Source organism: Ciona intestinalis, unplaced genomic scaffold, assembly GCF_000224145.3.
Source record: "Ciona intestinalis unplaced genomic scaffold, KH HT000103.2, whole genome shotgun sequence".
Lineage (NCBI taxonomy): Eukaryota > Metazoa > Chordata > Ascidiacea > Phlebobranchia > Cionidae > Ciona > Ciona intestinalis.
Window position 1 is genome coordinate 366,062 of NW_004190425.2, and position 15,424 is coordinate 381,485.

At 31.8% G+C, this 15,424-nt stretch overlaps 2 protein-coding genes across 4 annotated transcripts; both read left to right on the top strand.

Annotated features, from left to right (window-relative positions):
• Positions 1-510: 510 nt before the first annotated feature.
• Positions 511-5,770, top strand: LOC100180564 (peroxisomal bifunctional enzyme-like). 3 transcript variants are annotated; one of them, XM_026838691.1, is made up of 11 exons: positions 511-645; positions 702-760; positions 829-1,016; positions 2,047-2,213; positions 2,530-2,691; positions 3,015-3,143; positions 3,536-3,637; positions 3,887-4,032; positions 4,630-4,822; positions 4,985-5,144; positions 5,439-5,770. In XM_026838691.1, exons 2-11 carry the CDS (start codon positions 726-728, stop codon positions 5,615-5,617), a joined length of 1,461 nt encoding a protein of 486 aa, XP_026694492.1. In that variant the 5' UTR covers positions 511-645; positions 702-725; the 3' UTR covers positions 5,618-5,770. The 3 variants fall into 3 exon arrangements, with proteins under 3 accessions (XP_026694492.1, XP_002125312.1, XP_018671351.1); XM_002125276.4 differs by having other exon boundaries at positions 511-760; XM_018815806.2 differs by having other exon boundaries at positions 511-760; positions 829-983.
• A 268-nt stretch (positions 5,771-6,038) lies between these two features.
• LOC100182913 (peroxisomal bifunctional enzyme) lies at positions 6,039-14,257 on the top strand. The gene is made up of 15 exons (XM_002125179.3): positions 6,039-6,213; positions 6,487-6,591; positions 6,899-6,999; positions 7,417-7,544; positions 8,052-8,218; positions 8,908-9,070; positions 9,584-9,754; positions 10,078-10,244; positions 10,629-10,790; positions 11,169-11,297; positions 11,431-11,532; positions 11,942-12,087; positions 12,485-12,671; positions 12,982-13,141; positions 13,730-14,257. Exons 1-15 carry the CDS (start codon positions 6,085-6,087, stop codon positions 13,906-13,908), a joined length of 2,196 nt encoding a protein of 731 aa, XP_002125215.1. The 5' UTR covers positions 6,039-6,084; the 3' UTR covers positions 13,909-14,257.
• Positions 14,258-15,424: the final 1,167 nt, after the last annotated feature.

Consider the following 15,424-nt stretch of genomic DNA (forward strand, 5'->3'; position numbering starts at 1 on the left):
AGTAATCATTCATTATCAAATCTTATCTATTTTTGATTCACGATTATTTGATTAGCATTTTAAAATCTATTTAAGACAAACAATGTTTTTACAATATGAATCATAAAGCTTGTACCGAAGATAGTCAATTTTAACCAAATTAAACTTTGAATCTTATGAAAAAAGACACGTAATTTAGTGGTATTCGAGAAATTATTACGAAACTTTATTTAGCGGTTAATTTTAATTAATGTTTCAAAATTACAAAACGACAAAACTTTACAACTAAGCGTCTATCGTAAGTACTGTAAAGTTTTAATTTGATTACGATACACGCAGCAACTCACTAACCACAACTACCGCCTGTCAATGTCTGCACCTTTACCGCTGTTTCCTAGAATGAAGTCGGTCGATTTCTTCGTATATTTTCTGGTTGCATAGCTCAAATCACCCTGCTCCATGCCGCTACCTAGCGGAAATAAAATTTAGAACACCTTTTATATTATCGGGGATGAAAAACTGTCGACGGTTTTGTATATTTAGTGTTGTTTCTCGGCATAAATGGATTGTTCACAAACCTCCAGTACACATGTTAGTTGTCTTGGAATTCTCTCACTTTTACATTTTGACAGTAAGACTAGTTCAGGTTGTTTAACCGCGCGCAATGTCAGTACAGAGTGCCTTTCTCTTAACTATTAATTAAAATATAGTATTGTTGATAGTGTGACTGAGCAAAGTTTGAGCACATGCACCGTTCTTCTTGTTGGTGCATATTATCAAGGTAATTATATACTACATTGTCCACATCTTTGAATTGAATTTATCCTGTATAAACTTGTACTTCTTTAGAAATTACACTATGGCAACTCTAATGAATGGCTCACAGTATGCCGACTTATCTGAGCAAAAGTTAAGAAATTGGAGTTTGCCTTCAACAACAGCAAATGGTAATGTTTCACCAATGATGGTTAGGAAAACAGCAGTTCTTGGACTGGGAACCATGGGTAGGGGAATTGCAATCTCTTTACTAAAAGCAGGTGGAGTTCAATTTAACATACATGAACACATGGTAAAGTAACATACACGGTAACTCGTAAGTTGGCACGAGGTGTATGAACACCCGTCTTATAAAGGCTGTCGTTTTCCAGCCGCACTAGGATAAAGTAAGATTCATTCATTCAATTTTGTGCAACATTTCCTTGCATGGGTATGCTACCTATGAAGTGAAAGTGTGTTGAACTTTTTATGAAGTAAAGACTTAAACTATGGTAATTCTAAATTGTCATCGTAGGCAGTATATCGCACTGTGTAATGCAGTGGGTAGAGATGTGTATGTATATAATAATGCAATGTTTAGCGCAGGCCACAGACACAGTGTGTCCTCCGCTGTAAAACTTATTTTTAAAAAACCGGCTGGTACTATTAAAAATCAAATTTAAAAATATGTGAAAAATGTGTTGTGTCATCATATTTCTACACCAGCGGTCATGAATTAAACAAATGTTAGATTATTTCTTCATACACTGTGTATTACTACACTAGCTTTTCTACGTTGCTGATTCTGTAAATAGTGTTTGGGGGTTAGAATTTTTCGAAGCGTATTTATAAAGTTACTTTTCGACATCAACATCTGACTCTTTTAAAAATATAAGACAGGTATCATTGAGACCCAAGGAACATTTTGGGACCAAAATTTTCACCAATCACCAGCTAAGGAAACACCAGCATTGCATACTGCGATGTGGGCAGTGTGTACACTGCAGTACCATACATACTGTGTACTCTGCAACTGCAATACACATAGCATACACTGACATTTTAGACAGATTCGTAAAAAAATAAAACAAAAATTTGTTTACAACATTAACAAGTAAAATCAGAATCAACATTTATAATATGGCTGTAAGGCCTTCCCATGCACTTTTAATGATTGTAGAGAACAAATATTACCATTGCGTTTGTTTTATGATGTTCTGCACAGCAGGAAATGTGGTCAATGGTGTAAAACTAGTATTTTATTCAAAACTATTATTTATACCCTGGCCTTTATCTTTTTATTTTTGTTAGGAAAAATTGTTTATGTGTTTGAAATGAACAAAACTTCATTGGATTCTGGTGTGAATGCATTGTATGACATTCTTCATCGATTGGTGCAAAGAAAGTTGATGACGCAGCAAAATATGCAGCAATTAAAAGCTGCTATTATACCGAGTCACAACTACAATGATTTACATGTAAGATTATTCTATTGTTTCATATTTGGTTTAGAAGTTGGGTAAAATTGTATTTAAGTGTAATAACATATTTTATTACTCATGGGACATGGCACAAGGCACAAAATGTTTCTGAACCAGAGTCAGAGACTCCATTCAAGGATTAATGCTGCTAGTCTGATGCCATTGTCTAAATTGTCAGTCATAATTAGAATATAATTTTCACAGGCTTACACATAATAATTTTCTTATTCTGTTTAATCTTACAAATTACAATCCACAAAAAAATCACTAAACCATCATTTTCTTTATCCTAATAATGCACTTTTTGTAACAGGATGTAGATTTGGTGATTGAAGCTGTGTTTGAAGATAAGCAATTGAAGAAAACCATCTTCAAGAAATTAGACGAAGTTTGTAAACCTTCAGCAATATTAGCAACCAACACAAGTTCTTTAAACATTGATGAAATTGCTTCAGTAACCAAAAGACCTGACAAGGTAAATTTTAATACAAATGTATTATACGCCCATATAATATATATAGATATATTAGTATGTCATAAATGTATTATATATATATATATATATTCTTATATCTGTGATTTTGCCTTGTTGTTGCTGGTTTAATCAAATGTCTATATGCCTAAAAATTTAAGTGAAAATTTTCGGGCCAAATTTTAAACCAATGTAGTAGTTTTGACTGTAGACTACAGATGTGCAACATAGCCAGGTGTATTCTATTAACTAGTTTAACAATTTTTATTTCAATGTAATGTTTTTTATCACATTAAATGTATTAAATATTTAATGTTTTATTGCAGGTAATTGGAATGCATTTTTTTGCTCCAGCTCATTTAATGCGACTTCTTGAAAATGTCCGAGGTTCTAATTCTTCCCCACAAACCATTGTTACTGCTATGGATCTTGGAAAACAAATGAATAAAGTCACAGTATGTATTTTAGCACTGTATAATCATGGGTGTCACATTTTTGAAATTTCTACAAATGTAGTTGAATGCGCCTCTCATGTTGAGTGAACATAAGGTAACTTGCTTATTATTGGTTGCACACACAATATACTTTATGGATACCAAACAACTGAGTAAAAGCTAGTTAGGAATAATACTTTTGTAATGTCAGCTTCTTACTAGGTTTTAAAACTTTGTGCGACATTTTATTCTATTCTCAGGAATCTCTACTGTTTTACAGAAACATGTTGCCCACCTTTTATAATATATTCTAAAAAACATAGTCATTTTAAAAGAGGGTTTGGCAAGTTGGTAATTACTTTTTAAATAAACTTGATTTGTATGCTATATTATTATCTCAATATTGTTTGCAGGTACTTGTTGGGAACTGTAAAGGTTTTGTTGGAAATCGAATGTACTTTTATTACATTATTGAGTCGGATTTTCTTCTTGAGGAAGGTGCTTATCCCCATGAGGTCAGGAATGTGTTTTCTTTTCCTCACAAAAAAAATCAAATCTGAAAATATTTGTAATGTTCATGTGAAAAATTAAACCACCCTTTTTCCTAGTTTTAGAACTTTTTAATACACAAACAAAATATAAACAAATATATATTCTGCTACTCTGTTTTATTACTTACCCAAATTGGTTTCTCATAAGTTGTAACTATAAATGCTTTAGTTTAAACAATCAGAAAATATTTAAACATAATTGTTCCAAACCAGGTTGACAAGGCATTAACAGATTATGGTTTCACAATGGGAAGATACCAAGTTGGGGATTTATCGGGTAACGATGTTCATTATAGAGTTCGTGAGATGCAAGGAATGCTGCAGAAACAACAACCAACCAGTGCACCTGAACGTTACAGGTTTTAAATAACAAAATTTAACTAAAAGTATCTGTGTATTAACGAAAGTGTCTGTGTATTTTTCAAGATAGGATAAGACTTTACACATACGTTTGTGAAAGCACATGTTTTTTTTGTTTTTTTCTACATTGGTAAGAAAAAAGACAATTGTGAGTTTTGACAAATGTAGATAAAGAAGTAGGGTGTGGCGATAATTTGACAATACCAATTGTGATAGACTGTGTTGTAGTTGCTACAATAGTATATTGCCGTGCTTCTTTAAACCCTGACCCCGGGTGGCAACCTAAAAAGGTCTTTATTTGATTTGTTTGGTTCATTTATTATTAAGGTTTAGAATCCTCCATTACTTTTACCAAAAAGTAGGTTTCACCCAACAATAAATATGTATTTTGTATTATTATATATATATATATGTATATATATAATAACATTGTTTGCAGGTATATATATATATATAAATTAATGTAATATTGGGGTTGTTCCATAAAAAAGATCCATTGATATGTTTCAAGTGTTAAATATTTATTCACACAATAACTTTGTTCGAAAATATCAACCTCATGTCATGTCAATTCTAATTATTTGTTATTTTTAAAGAAATGGGGTCCGGTATTGTCCTTTGGCGGACATGTTGGTTGAAGCTGGCAGACATGGCCAGAAAACAGATGGTAAAGGATGGTATCAATACATTGCAGGGTCAAGAATGCCAAGAATTGACCCACAAGTTATAAAGATGATTGATGATCATAGAACAAAACATAACATAAAACCAAGGAAAATATCAGAAAAGGTGTTTTTTTGTTCTCTGTAATTTTTAGTTTAATTAACAGTTCTAAATGTTTTTAGTCGTTATGACTTTTATTATTTAAATCCGGAGAATACCTATGTTATAACGACTATTATTTTACCAACATGCGAGAATGTATAAGTTATGTTCACACATTTAAAACAGGAGATAATAGAAAGGCTTCTGTACCCCATGATAAATGAAGGTTTTAAAATACTTGAAGATGGAATTGCTGATAATCCATGGGACATAGACATGGTGTGGTTGCATGGTTACGCTTGGCCCAGGAACACAGGCGGGCCCATGTTTTATGCAAATACTGTTGGTAAGTTAAGAAATAAATATTTTGGCCAATTATTTTACCTATTCTATTATTAGGTTGATGTGGTTATTTATTTATTGTGGTTAAGCAAGACTGCTTAGGATAAATAACTGATGCTGGTGGCTCAAATAAATATTAATATAGTTAATAACCCAAAGTGACACAAAAAAAAAACTATATTTGCTTTTAAAAAACTGTATTTGCTCATGGGCTGAAAAGAAAACTTGTTAAAATTAAACAAGTCAGGCTTTCAGGGTAAATTTCTATTATGTGTCGTTTACATATATGTTGTTAAAGGTTTGCCCCAAGTATTGAAGGTGATTGAAGAAAGATGGAAGTTGGCTGGTGCAAGTGAACCACACTGGAAGCCAAGTAAGATGCTCACATGGTTGATTAAACATCATGGTAATCCTGATATTAATGATTGGATCAAACTATACAAGGAAAGGAATGCAAGAAAAAGAAGCAATCTTTGAACTAGATAATCAGAACTGTTTTATCTATGCAAACTAATTTTTATTTTTGCTAATTTACTTCCTTTTTAATATTTATTATAATTGTGTCAATAAAACATTGTTAAAATTGTTTTTGAGAGTTTAGTGCGAATAAATACATTCATAATATCATAATACTCTCTGCTTATATCATCTTTTATTCTTACGAACAGCATTTTTTGACTTTATTATAATTTAAAAACAAGGTTTAATTTTCCGCTTTATTTTACAACTTATTTTAGTTTCTCCCTTAAAGTGCAATATTTGGTTATTATGAATAATTTTAATTCTTTTAATCCAGGTTGAATAATTTTAATGTTTGCATTAGTGATGCAGCAATAGTGCACATCACGTGGTTCTTAAGCCAATATTTGTTTTTCTGTGTCTAAACTATTCTGTCTGTAACCGCTGCACTTGTAACAGTTGGCTGAATTTATAAGACGATAGCCATGGCCAAATATTCAGTAGAAAATGAAGTTGCTGTTATAGCTGTGGATAATCCACCTATGAATGCTTTGTCTCATCATGTAAGGAAATCATTATTGAAATATTTAAAGGAAGCTGAAAGCGATGAAAAAGTAAGTGCTTTAAATTTTGTTTTTTTTAATATCAATTTATTGGGATCTCTACTGTTCTGTATATTTTCTTATAGGCAAATTATGGTTTTGGTCGGTAGCTAGTTATGTAATTTGTAGCAATTTTTAAGTGTTTATGTAATTTCTACTACTTTTTAAATCATATGTAGCTCCTTTTAAATGTTTTAAAGACACACAGGCTTAAGTTTCACCAAGGCACTATTCCAATGCATTTACCAAATGTAACAATGATATTGTTAGTAATTTGCCATCCAGGTTACTTCAATCGTGTTATGTGGTGATGGAAGGACATTCCCTGTTGGAGCTGACATCAAAGAATTTCACAAATCAGTCTCTAAACTTGGACCAACAATATTAGATGTAAGATTCTAATTTTTCATGTATTCTCAACTTAACATTTTTAAGCACAGTTTTGTGCTTACAAGATGTTCAACTTAATAATAATTAGACATAAATAGTTCGTTTGTCTGCTAGGTGTAGCGAACACGCTTATTTTCTACCAATTTATTGTAAATATATTTTTAACTGTAAACGATTTATAACAACTGTTGTTATGTCGCTATATCCTTTCGCTATGTCTTTTTATTTAAACCATTTCTAGATCTTTGCTACCGGAATTAACGAGACAAGTTAATATTAATATTATATTAACCACAAGTTGTTAAAGATTGTAGATGCATTGGAGAAAAGTAAGAAACCAACAATTGCAGCAATCCATGGAAACGCACTTGGTGGAGGATTAGAAATTGCTCTTGGATGTCATTACAGGTACATTTAGAGACAAAAATTACATCATGGGAGCTAGTATATGCTTTTTACTTTTAAACTTTCTTGCAGAAACACTGCTGGTATTGTATGCATGTGTGTCTTTGGTCAAAATTATTGGTAATTTGGTCGAACCCAGTGGTTTAAGTTGTACAAACTAAAAGTTATGTAGATAAAAGATAAATATCTCACAAGTTACATTCATGGTAACCATAAAATTTAGTATATGTATAGCCACCTTTAAAAATAATTTGTGTACATTTATCAGATTGAATGAATGAATATAACTTACCTTGAAAATGACGGTCGTTATACCGGGATGTGCTGTTTCATACACCTCGTGCCAACTTATGAGTTACCATGTATGCTGTATGTTACTTTGTGGGTGATTATTTTTTGGGATTATTTCATTACTTACAGAATAGCAATGACAAACTCAAAGGTTGGCTTACCTGAAGTAAAACTTGGTATATTACCTGGTGCTGGTGGAACGCAACGCTTACCTCGTGTTATTGGTCTTGATAATGCAATGCAATGGATTGCATATGGTAAGTAAAAATTCCCATGTTTTGTATTAATTTACTTTATGAATACTCATTTTGTTAGATGCAATGTTTAAACTTAATTCTAGCAGACATGTAGCATGGAAAACTAATGTTTTTTAAATAAAATTAAATACATTTTCTTCCGCCAGAAAATTAGTTTGCCTAAAAACAAATTACACTATAATTTCTAAATTCTATGCTTCACTTTTATTGGATTATTTGGCCCAAATTTGGATATTGAAATATAGTAAAATTTCTTATCATGATTCGTGTTTTAGTTATCAAAATCATTATATACATGATGTCCTGTATTTTGAAAAAAACTAGAACTAGAAGTTGTGGAAAAATGCTAATATTATAGAATTATATATTACTCTATTATATATTGTATAATGCTGTAAATATATACCTTGTGGTACTGTTAAACTTACACACAGTATGTTTAGAGCGACATTGTTTAAATATAGTTACACCAAATCCATATATGCCAAGTATAACTTTTTTTTGCAGGAGGTCATCACTCTGCAGGGATCGGGGCTTCTCTTGGTTTGATTGATCGTGTTGTACCACAAGGGGGCAATATCAGGGAACACGCAATTTTATTCGCAAAGGCTGCTGTTGGAAAGAGTTTAGGTCAACGAAGACTTTCAAACATTAGTGTTCCTGATGCAGCTAAGGTTTTAAACAGTATTTAAATTAATGTTTCTGCAAAATCTATTTTATCATTAATGTTTATTACAAGTTTACAACTTGAAATGTATTTCTCTTAAAAGTTCAATTAAATTACTGTTTTCTAAACTTTTTGGTCATTAAACATATGATTTGGTTGCCTACTGCAACAGTCCTGTTTGGTTATGAACTAAAATAATGTATTTTATGGTTTTATTTAAATTACGCTTTAAATATGTGTAGGCTATATTCAAAAAAAAATAGTGATAAAACAATATAGTTATTTTTATTTTAATATATTTTCAGGGGAATTTTTCCACTGCAGCTGTTTGATAAATCAAACCAAGTGTTAAATAAAGTTTACAACAAAAATAATTTTTAATTTTAGTTCAAAATAAACTTATGCTAGAACATATAGTAGGATGGGGGAAGATAGGACACCTGCAGCACATGATCCAAATCCAAATATTGTATTTTAAACAATTAACAACGGTCTATAAAAATTGTGAGGATGCGGTTTTATAATTCTTTAAATTTTCTTTGTTTACTACCAAATGGGACAATAAAATAGAATGAAAGGGTATCCCATCTTCCCCCACCTACTATATGAATACATAACTTCTGCTTGTGTTGTATAGTGTCTATCTGGAATATAAAATCATTTACCCAATAACTGAGACACAGCCTTTATTAAAAGGTTGAATCCTTGATGGCAAAACATTTGAAGGAAGTAAGCAAGAAATCTCGCGGTGCTTTAGCTCCCATTGTGTGTCTTCAAGTTATTAAAAGTTCGGCACTTCTCTCATATCAAGAGGGTTTGGAATCAGAAAGACAAGGAATGTTCACCCTTTTGGCTTCAAGTTGGTTCAGTTTATTATTTAGTTTAATCATTTTTTCATGCATAGATGGAATTCACAAATTTTCATTTATTTAATTCATGGCTACAATTTCGCTCATTAGAATTAAAACTGTTATGCTTTTTAAGCCACTTTAAAACCTAAATGGTATTTATTTTTAAAAACAATTGGTTCGTGAACTGTGCAATACTTATTTCAAACATTCAATAATTTGTATTCACTTCCTTATACAGAGTTCTCTAGGGTATGTTTTTTATGTTAGTCACCACCATTAGAAATAAGTTAAAGCGTCAAATATATTGTCCGTTAACACATTGTCTATACTTATACCAGTGATCTACAGATCATAAATCTAACTTTCATCTTTGCACAAACAAACAAAATACCATAATTTTACATTAACCTTGACCAAATACTATATTTTGACCAAATACTATATTTTACACTTTTACACAAACTTTGACCAAATACTATATTTTACACTTTTACACAAACTTTGACCAAAATACCTTTCAGGTCAATCTCGTGCTCAGATCTATTCCTTCTTTGCTGAGAGACAGGTTTCGAAATGGAGTGTGCCTGGTGTAACCAACTATCAAAATGCTGTCCCAATGAAAGTGAAGGCAGTTGGAGTTGTTGGGTTGGGAACTATGGGAAGGGGGATTGCTATTTGTTGTCTTAGAGCAGGTTAAACATATTGGTGATTGTAACTTATCTATACGGCACCAAATATATAACTTTGTGAGTAATTATTTTTTAACTATTAGTTACACTTTCATTAAAATTTAAGTTAAGTAAATAATTTTTTTTTTTTGACTGATTGTTTCTAAAAGAGATTTCTCTTTTGTACGTTCAATCACGAATATCCAAAGGGGATAGATTTTCTGAGCAAATCAATTAAAATTGAGTAAACCTATTACATAAAATTTATAAATTTTTATTCTCTTTTTTTTCTATTTCCAATTTATTTCATCAATCCAGCAAATAATACAACTCACCAATTTTTCCAGGAAAAATAACTTATGTGCTTGAAATGAACACAAAAGCCCAAACAGCTGGGGTTAAATACATTCGTGGTTACATCGAAACCATGAGAAAAAGGAAACAGATAAATGACCAGCAATCTTCCATGATGAATAATGCTCTAATTCCTGTGGATAACTATAATGGATTGAAGGTAATAAATATACCTAAAAGCTGTTTTTCTGTACTTTTTAGAGGCACTCAACGCTCGCGAAACTCTTCTCCAAATTTAAGTCAATTAGTTTTAATGTAATTGCATTTATTATTGAATTGAATACTTTTTTTAAAAGGCCATGAGCAGAAGAAATAAAAGGCCATGTCTGTGTTTCCATTTTTTTTTTGTTAACAGACTAATAGGACCCATTGCGTGCTTTGCTACGGCCCTACGGGACCTTACCCACATAGAATAGAATAACAGACTAATAACTTTAAAAAGGGTTCTGGTATGACCTTACAATCAAACCCCATTTGATCAACAACTCATCCTACTCTTTATATTGTTTAATTCAAAATAAAAAAAATGACCTTAATTTCACAGAACGTTGACCTTGTGATTGAAGCTGTATTTGAATCAATGAAGATTAAAAAAGAGATATTTAAAAAACTTGAAAAAGTTTGTAAACCTTCTGCCATATTAGCAAGCAATACAAGCACACTTAATATTGATGAAATGGCTTCTGTTACCAAGAGACCTCAGAAGGTAAGTAAATGGTGTAGTACTGTGGGGTAAGATAGGACACCATTAGCACATAATATCCTATTATCCAGATCGTGTTTTAAACAATTCACAGCGGTCTACTTGAGTCGTGGGAATACTGTTTTATAATCCTTTTAATGTTCTTTATTTTGTACCAAATGAGAAAAGAAAATATAATGAGAAAGTGTCCCATCTTCCCGCACTAACCTTTTTATTTTATATAACTTGAATTAAACTATATTGAATTTCAAGCGTTTATCGTTAAAATAACTGTTGCTTCTTCTGCCTAACCAATATTTTATTTTCATAACTAAAAATTATTTAATGGATGATATATTTTAGTCATTTGCCCACCATCACAGACATCTCATTAACACACAGGTTGCGGGGATGCATTTCTTTGCACCCGCTCATATTATGATGTTGTTGGAGAATATACGAGGGGAGAAGTCTTCTCCTGAAACCATAGCAACTATTATGGACCTGGGAAAGCAAATGAGGAAAACAACTGTAAGTTTTCAATTTTTACAATAATTTATTTTAATTTACAATAGTGTTGGAACAATACATAGAAATCTAAAAATCTTCTTAATAAATCAAACTGCTCAGTGTGCCTTTAACCTTAAGCTTCTTTGATTGACAGGTGCTGGTTGGAAACTGTCACGGGTTTGTTGGTAACAGAATGTTTGCTTATTATACGGCCGAAAGTTCATTTCTATTAGAGGAAGGGGCTTACCCTAAACAGGTATCACATCACAAGTTCAATGAATTGTTCTCGCATACGAGTTACCACTTATGTAACTTCATGGGCAATTATTTTTGGGGGGATTTTATTTTTGTTGTGTCTGGATTGGAGCAATTGTCGATAAGCGTCTTGCAAAAAGAAAAAATTTGCTCACAATGGTAGCAGCGATGAGCTTTAAACCTGTAACGTCTAGGTTAGAGGCATGCGCGCTTACATTGTGCCACAGCTTCAGACAAAAATAAGTTCACAACTAAATTTAGTTTATGCCATCTTTGATTTTTTTTATGCTTACATTATGTAGCAATACACTTCATGTATTATTTCATGCATATTTAATTATATGAGTACAATGTGTCATAACAAGTTTCTATTACTCTAATAACCCCAGTAAGTAACGCTTAAATTGAAGGTGGATGATGTTTTGTTGGATTACGGGTTCGCCATGGGTCGATTTCAAGTTGGTGATTTATCCGGAACTGACATTGGATATAAAATAAGAAGAGAACGAGGATTAACCCACAAACAACAACCTGCCGGTACTCCAGAAAGAAAAAGGTGAGTAAAAATGGTTAATATTAATGTTTATTGTTTTTATGATAGTATTGACATATTTAATATGATAGGGAAAACAATGTCACTTATTCTGTAACTTTGGGCAAAATTAGAGCAACTTATTAGTGTAGAGGTCTTGTTCAATAACACTTGCACAGTGGTTGCAGTTTTGAGCTTTGAATCCAGTATTCTCCGGTTAAGTTTAAGTAAAAAGCTCTGTAACCACACTACTTTACTGATTGCTACATGATAAACAAGCTGTTGTTTCTTTTTAAAAAACAGTATTTAAAAAAAAAACAATAAGACTAAACTGCTTACCTAATTTGTTTAGTTTTGGAAAAGCAGACAATGTTGAATCTACATTATTATTCAATTTTTGCAAATTTTACAAATTCGACAGAGGGGATAGAAGATATAGTCCTTTAGATGATTTCTTGTATGAGAAAGGAAGATATGGTTTGAAAGCAAGGAAGGGCTGGTATAAATATGAAGGTAGCCGAACTCCAATTCCTGATCCTGAAGTGAGGAAGATGATAGATGACTTCCGCAAACGTCACAACATTAATCCACGTCATATTTCACCAGAGGTATGTGGTTATAAAGGAGACTATATCGGAAGTTTAAGATTTAGTGGTTAAAGCATATGAATTAATCTAACTTTTTTAACACGCTTGTTCTGTTTCATGCACTTTTATATGTAGCATTGTGGGTGATTACTATTTGTTGGAGGGATTTATTACTTATGTATGACTTACAATTTGGACAACTAATACTGAACCAAGGATTTTGTTATTGTACCTGTACATCAATATTGATTGTTTTCTATGTTTTGTGCTTTAACTTGAAATTCGACACACATATTCCTAATTTTCTTGAAAATGAAAAAATTTCTTTCAGGAAACTCTGCAGAGAATGATATTCCCTCTCGTCAACGAAGGTTTCAATGTATTAGATGAAGGAATCGCTGCTAACCCGTGGGATATTGATATGATATTTCAACATGGGTATGCATGGCCTCGCCATACAGGTGGACCAATGTATTATGCTTATACAATTGGTAAGTAGGACAAGAACTAATACATGTAACTGAATGTGCTAACTGTCACAGTTGTGTATAAAACTCTGGACCACCTGAAGATATTTTATTCCACGAAATATAATGTAAACTAAAATTACCATGTATATATGCAACGGCCAATAACTATTTTAGGGTATATTTTTAAAATATTTCATTGCTTTTTTTATCAGAAGATAACTATTTTAGGGTATTTACTATTTTTCTAGATTATTTTATTTTGTATATAACTATTAGTACAGTAAATAATATTGTTATCACTGAAAAAGTATCACCAAGCAGACATTATTGACCTGAATCCTTCATGCGGATAGAACCAATAACAAATACTCTCTTAACAGATTTTACATCTAGTTTTTTTACTAATTGCAAAAGCAGGCTAATCTTTGCATTAAAAAATAAATATAACAATTTAGAATAAATTTCTATCATGTTCATATATCATTTACTTAAAAAAAATGTTAAAAAATGGTTTTGCTTAAGACCTGCAAAAAAACTTGTTAAAATTAAACAAATTAGGCTTCCAGAGTAAATTTCCATCATATTTCATTTACATATACATTAATAAAGGTCTGCCCCAAGTATTGAAGGTGATTGAAGAAAGATGGAAGTTGGCTGGTGCAAGTGAACCACACTGGAAGCCAAGTAAGATGCTCACATGGTTGGTTGAACATCATGGTAACCCTGATATTAATGATTGGATCAAATTATACAAGGAAAGGAAATCCCAACCCAACAGCAACTTGTAAAATGTTTTATAAATAAAAATAATATCATTTATTACTAACAAAGTTCACTTAAGTTATTAATTTCGAACATATACCTTCATTCTAATATGTTTTGTAACATTGTAAATTTTATTTACCAGAGTTACTGTTTGATTAGGCTGAATGAAATTCTAATCCTATTAATTTAATTAGATATACATGCAAAGTTTAACATTATGTTTATATTTAATTCTTTTTATAAATGGAAATGTGTTTTTGTTTAATTTTGCCTCTCTATGCAAGTAAAGCTTCAATAATTATTACTGCAGCGTTCATTGCGTTAAAATCATTAATTAAAGAATGTTATGTTAATAAACATAAATAGATTAAATTTTATGTGTGCTATATATTAGTTTTGTAAGTTACTTAAATGATGTAACTTGATTTATCCTCATGAGGGCAGAAAACGATAGTTATTATAACATGGGTGTGCTGTTTAATGCACCTCGTGGCAGCTTACGAGTTACCAAGTGCGTTACTTGGCAAATGATTACTTTTCCTATCTGGCTGATAATTTGGACAACCCATTAGTGACCACTTGGGTAAAACAATTGTTTTGCCCACAATGGTAGCAGCGATGAAACTCATTACCTCACTTTGGGTTAAAGGCAGGTGCGCTAACCACTTTGCCTTGACACCGGATTCACAATGAGTGTACTCTGAAACTTATTACAAAAGCTGTTAATATATATATATTTATATATAAACATTATTGCACTAGTCTCTGTTTAAATTAAAACTATGTACAAGTTCTAATAATGTACAACGAGGTATACAGTTGTATATTAGGGCTGGTTTGGGCATCACTAGTGAAACTCTAATAAATGTTATTGTGATTGCTATCTGTTGGGACCAAGAGTTTTCTTTTCTATTACATAACATTTTTTATTTGTAAGTAAAATAGGCGCCGTTCTAGTGCAGATAAATATCCATATGTAAAGGAACACATGCAACATTAAATACTATGGTTAATGCCGTTAAGGAATTTGATTCGCCCCCGTTTTTTTTATACATATTTCTCAACAAAGGGACTTACCATACACATGAACAAAATCCCCGCTTTGTTGTTCAAGCACTTTTCCCAAGGTTGACTTTTTCTACTTTGCAGCAGTTGTCTCCTCTTTTTCCTCCTTTTTCTTTCGTTTCTTTCCTGTCTTTCCTTTCTCTCTCCCTCTCTCTTTCGCTCTCTCTCTCTCACACATTGCTGATAGTTGAAGTTCACCAGGAATTTACTCCGTTTTGTCATCCTTGTCCAATATTTTGATTCTACAGAAAGATAGGGTTAACAAATATGAAAAATAAAAAACTCAATACTTAAGTTATAAAACAGGCAATTTTCGTTTATTTTGTCCGGCGCCGTGGCATAGTGGTTAGCACGCCTGCCTGTAACCCAGAGGTAATGGATGAATAAATAAAAAATAAAAAAATCCTCTTAAAAATAATCACCCACAAAGTAACATACATGGTAACTCGCAAGCTGGCACGAGCTGTTAAACCC

Coding starts and splice junctions, on each gene's coding strand:
- LOC100180564 (XM_002125276.4), top strand. CDS start 726: ATGCACCGTTCTTCTTGTTGGTGCATATTATCAAG. Junction 2,692..3,014: donor TAACCAAAAGACCTGACAAG/GTAAATTTTAAT, acceptor GTTTTATTGCAG/GTAATTGGAATGCATTTTTT. Junction 3,638..3,886: donor AAGGTGCTTATCCCCATGAG/GTCAGGAATGTG, acceptor GTTCCAAACCAG/GTTGACAAGGCATTAACAGA.
- LOC100182913 (XM_002125179.3), top strand. CDS start 6,085: ATGGCCAAATATTCAGTAGAAAATGAAGTTGCTGTTATAGCTGTGGAT. Junction 7,545..8,051: donor AATGCAATGGATTGCATATG/GTAAGTAAAAAT, acceptor TTTTTTTTGCAG/GAGGTCATCACTCTGCAGGG. Junction 12,088..12,484: donor GGTACTCCAGAAAGAAAAAG/GTGAGTAAAAAT, acceptor CAAATTCGACAG/AGGGGATAGAAGATATAGTC.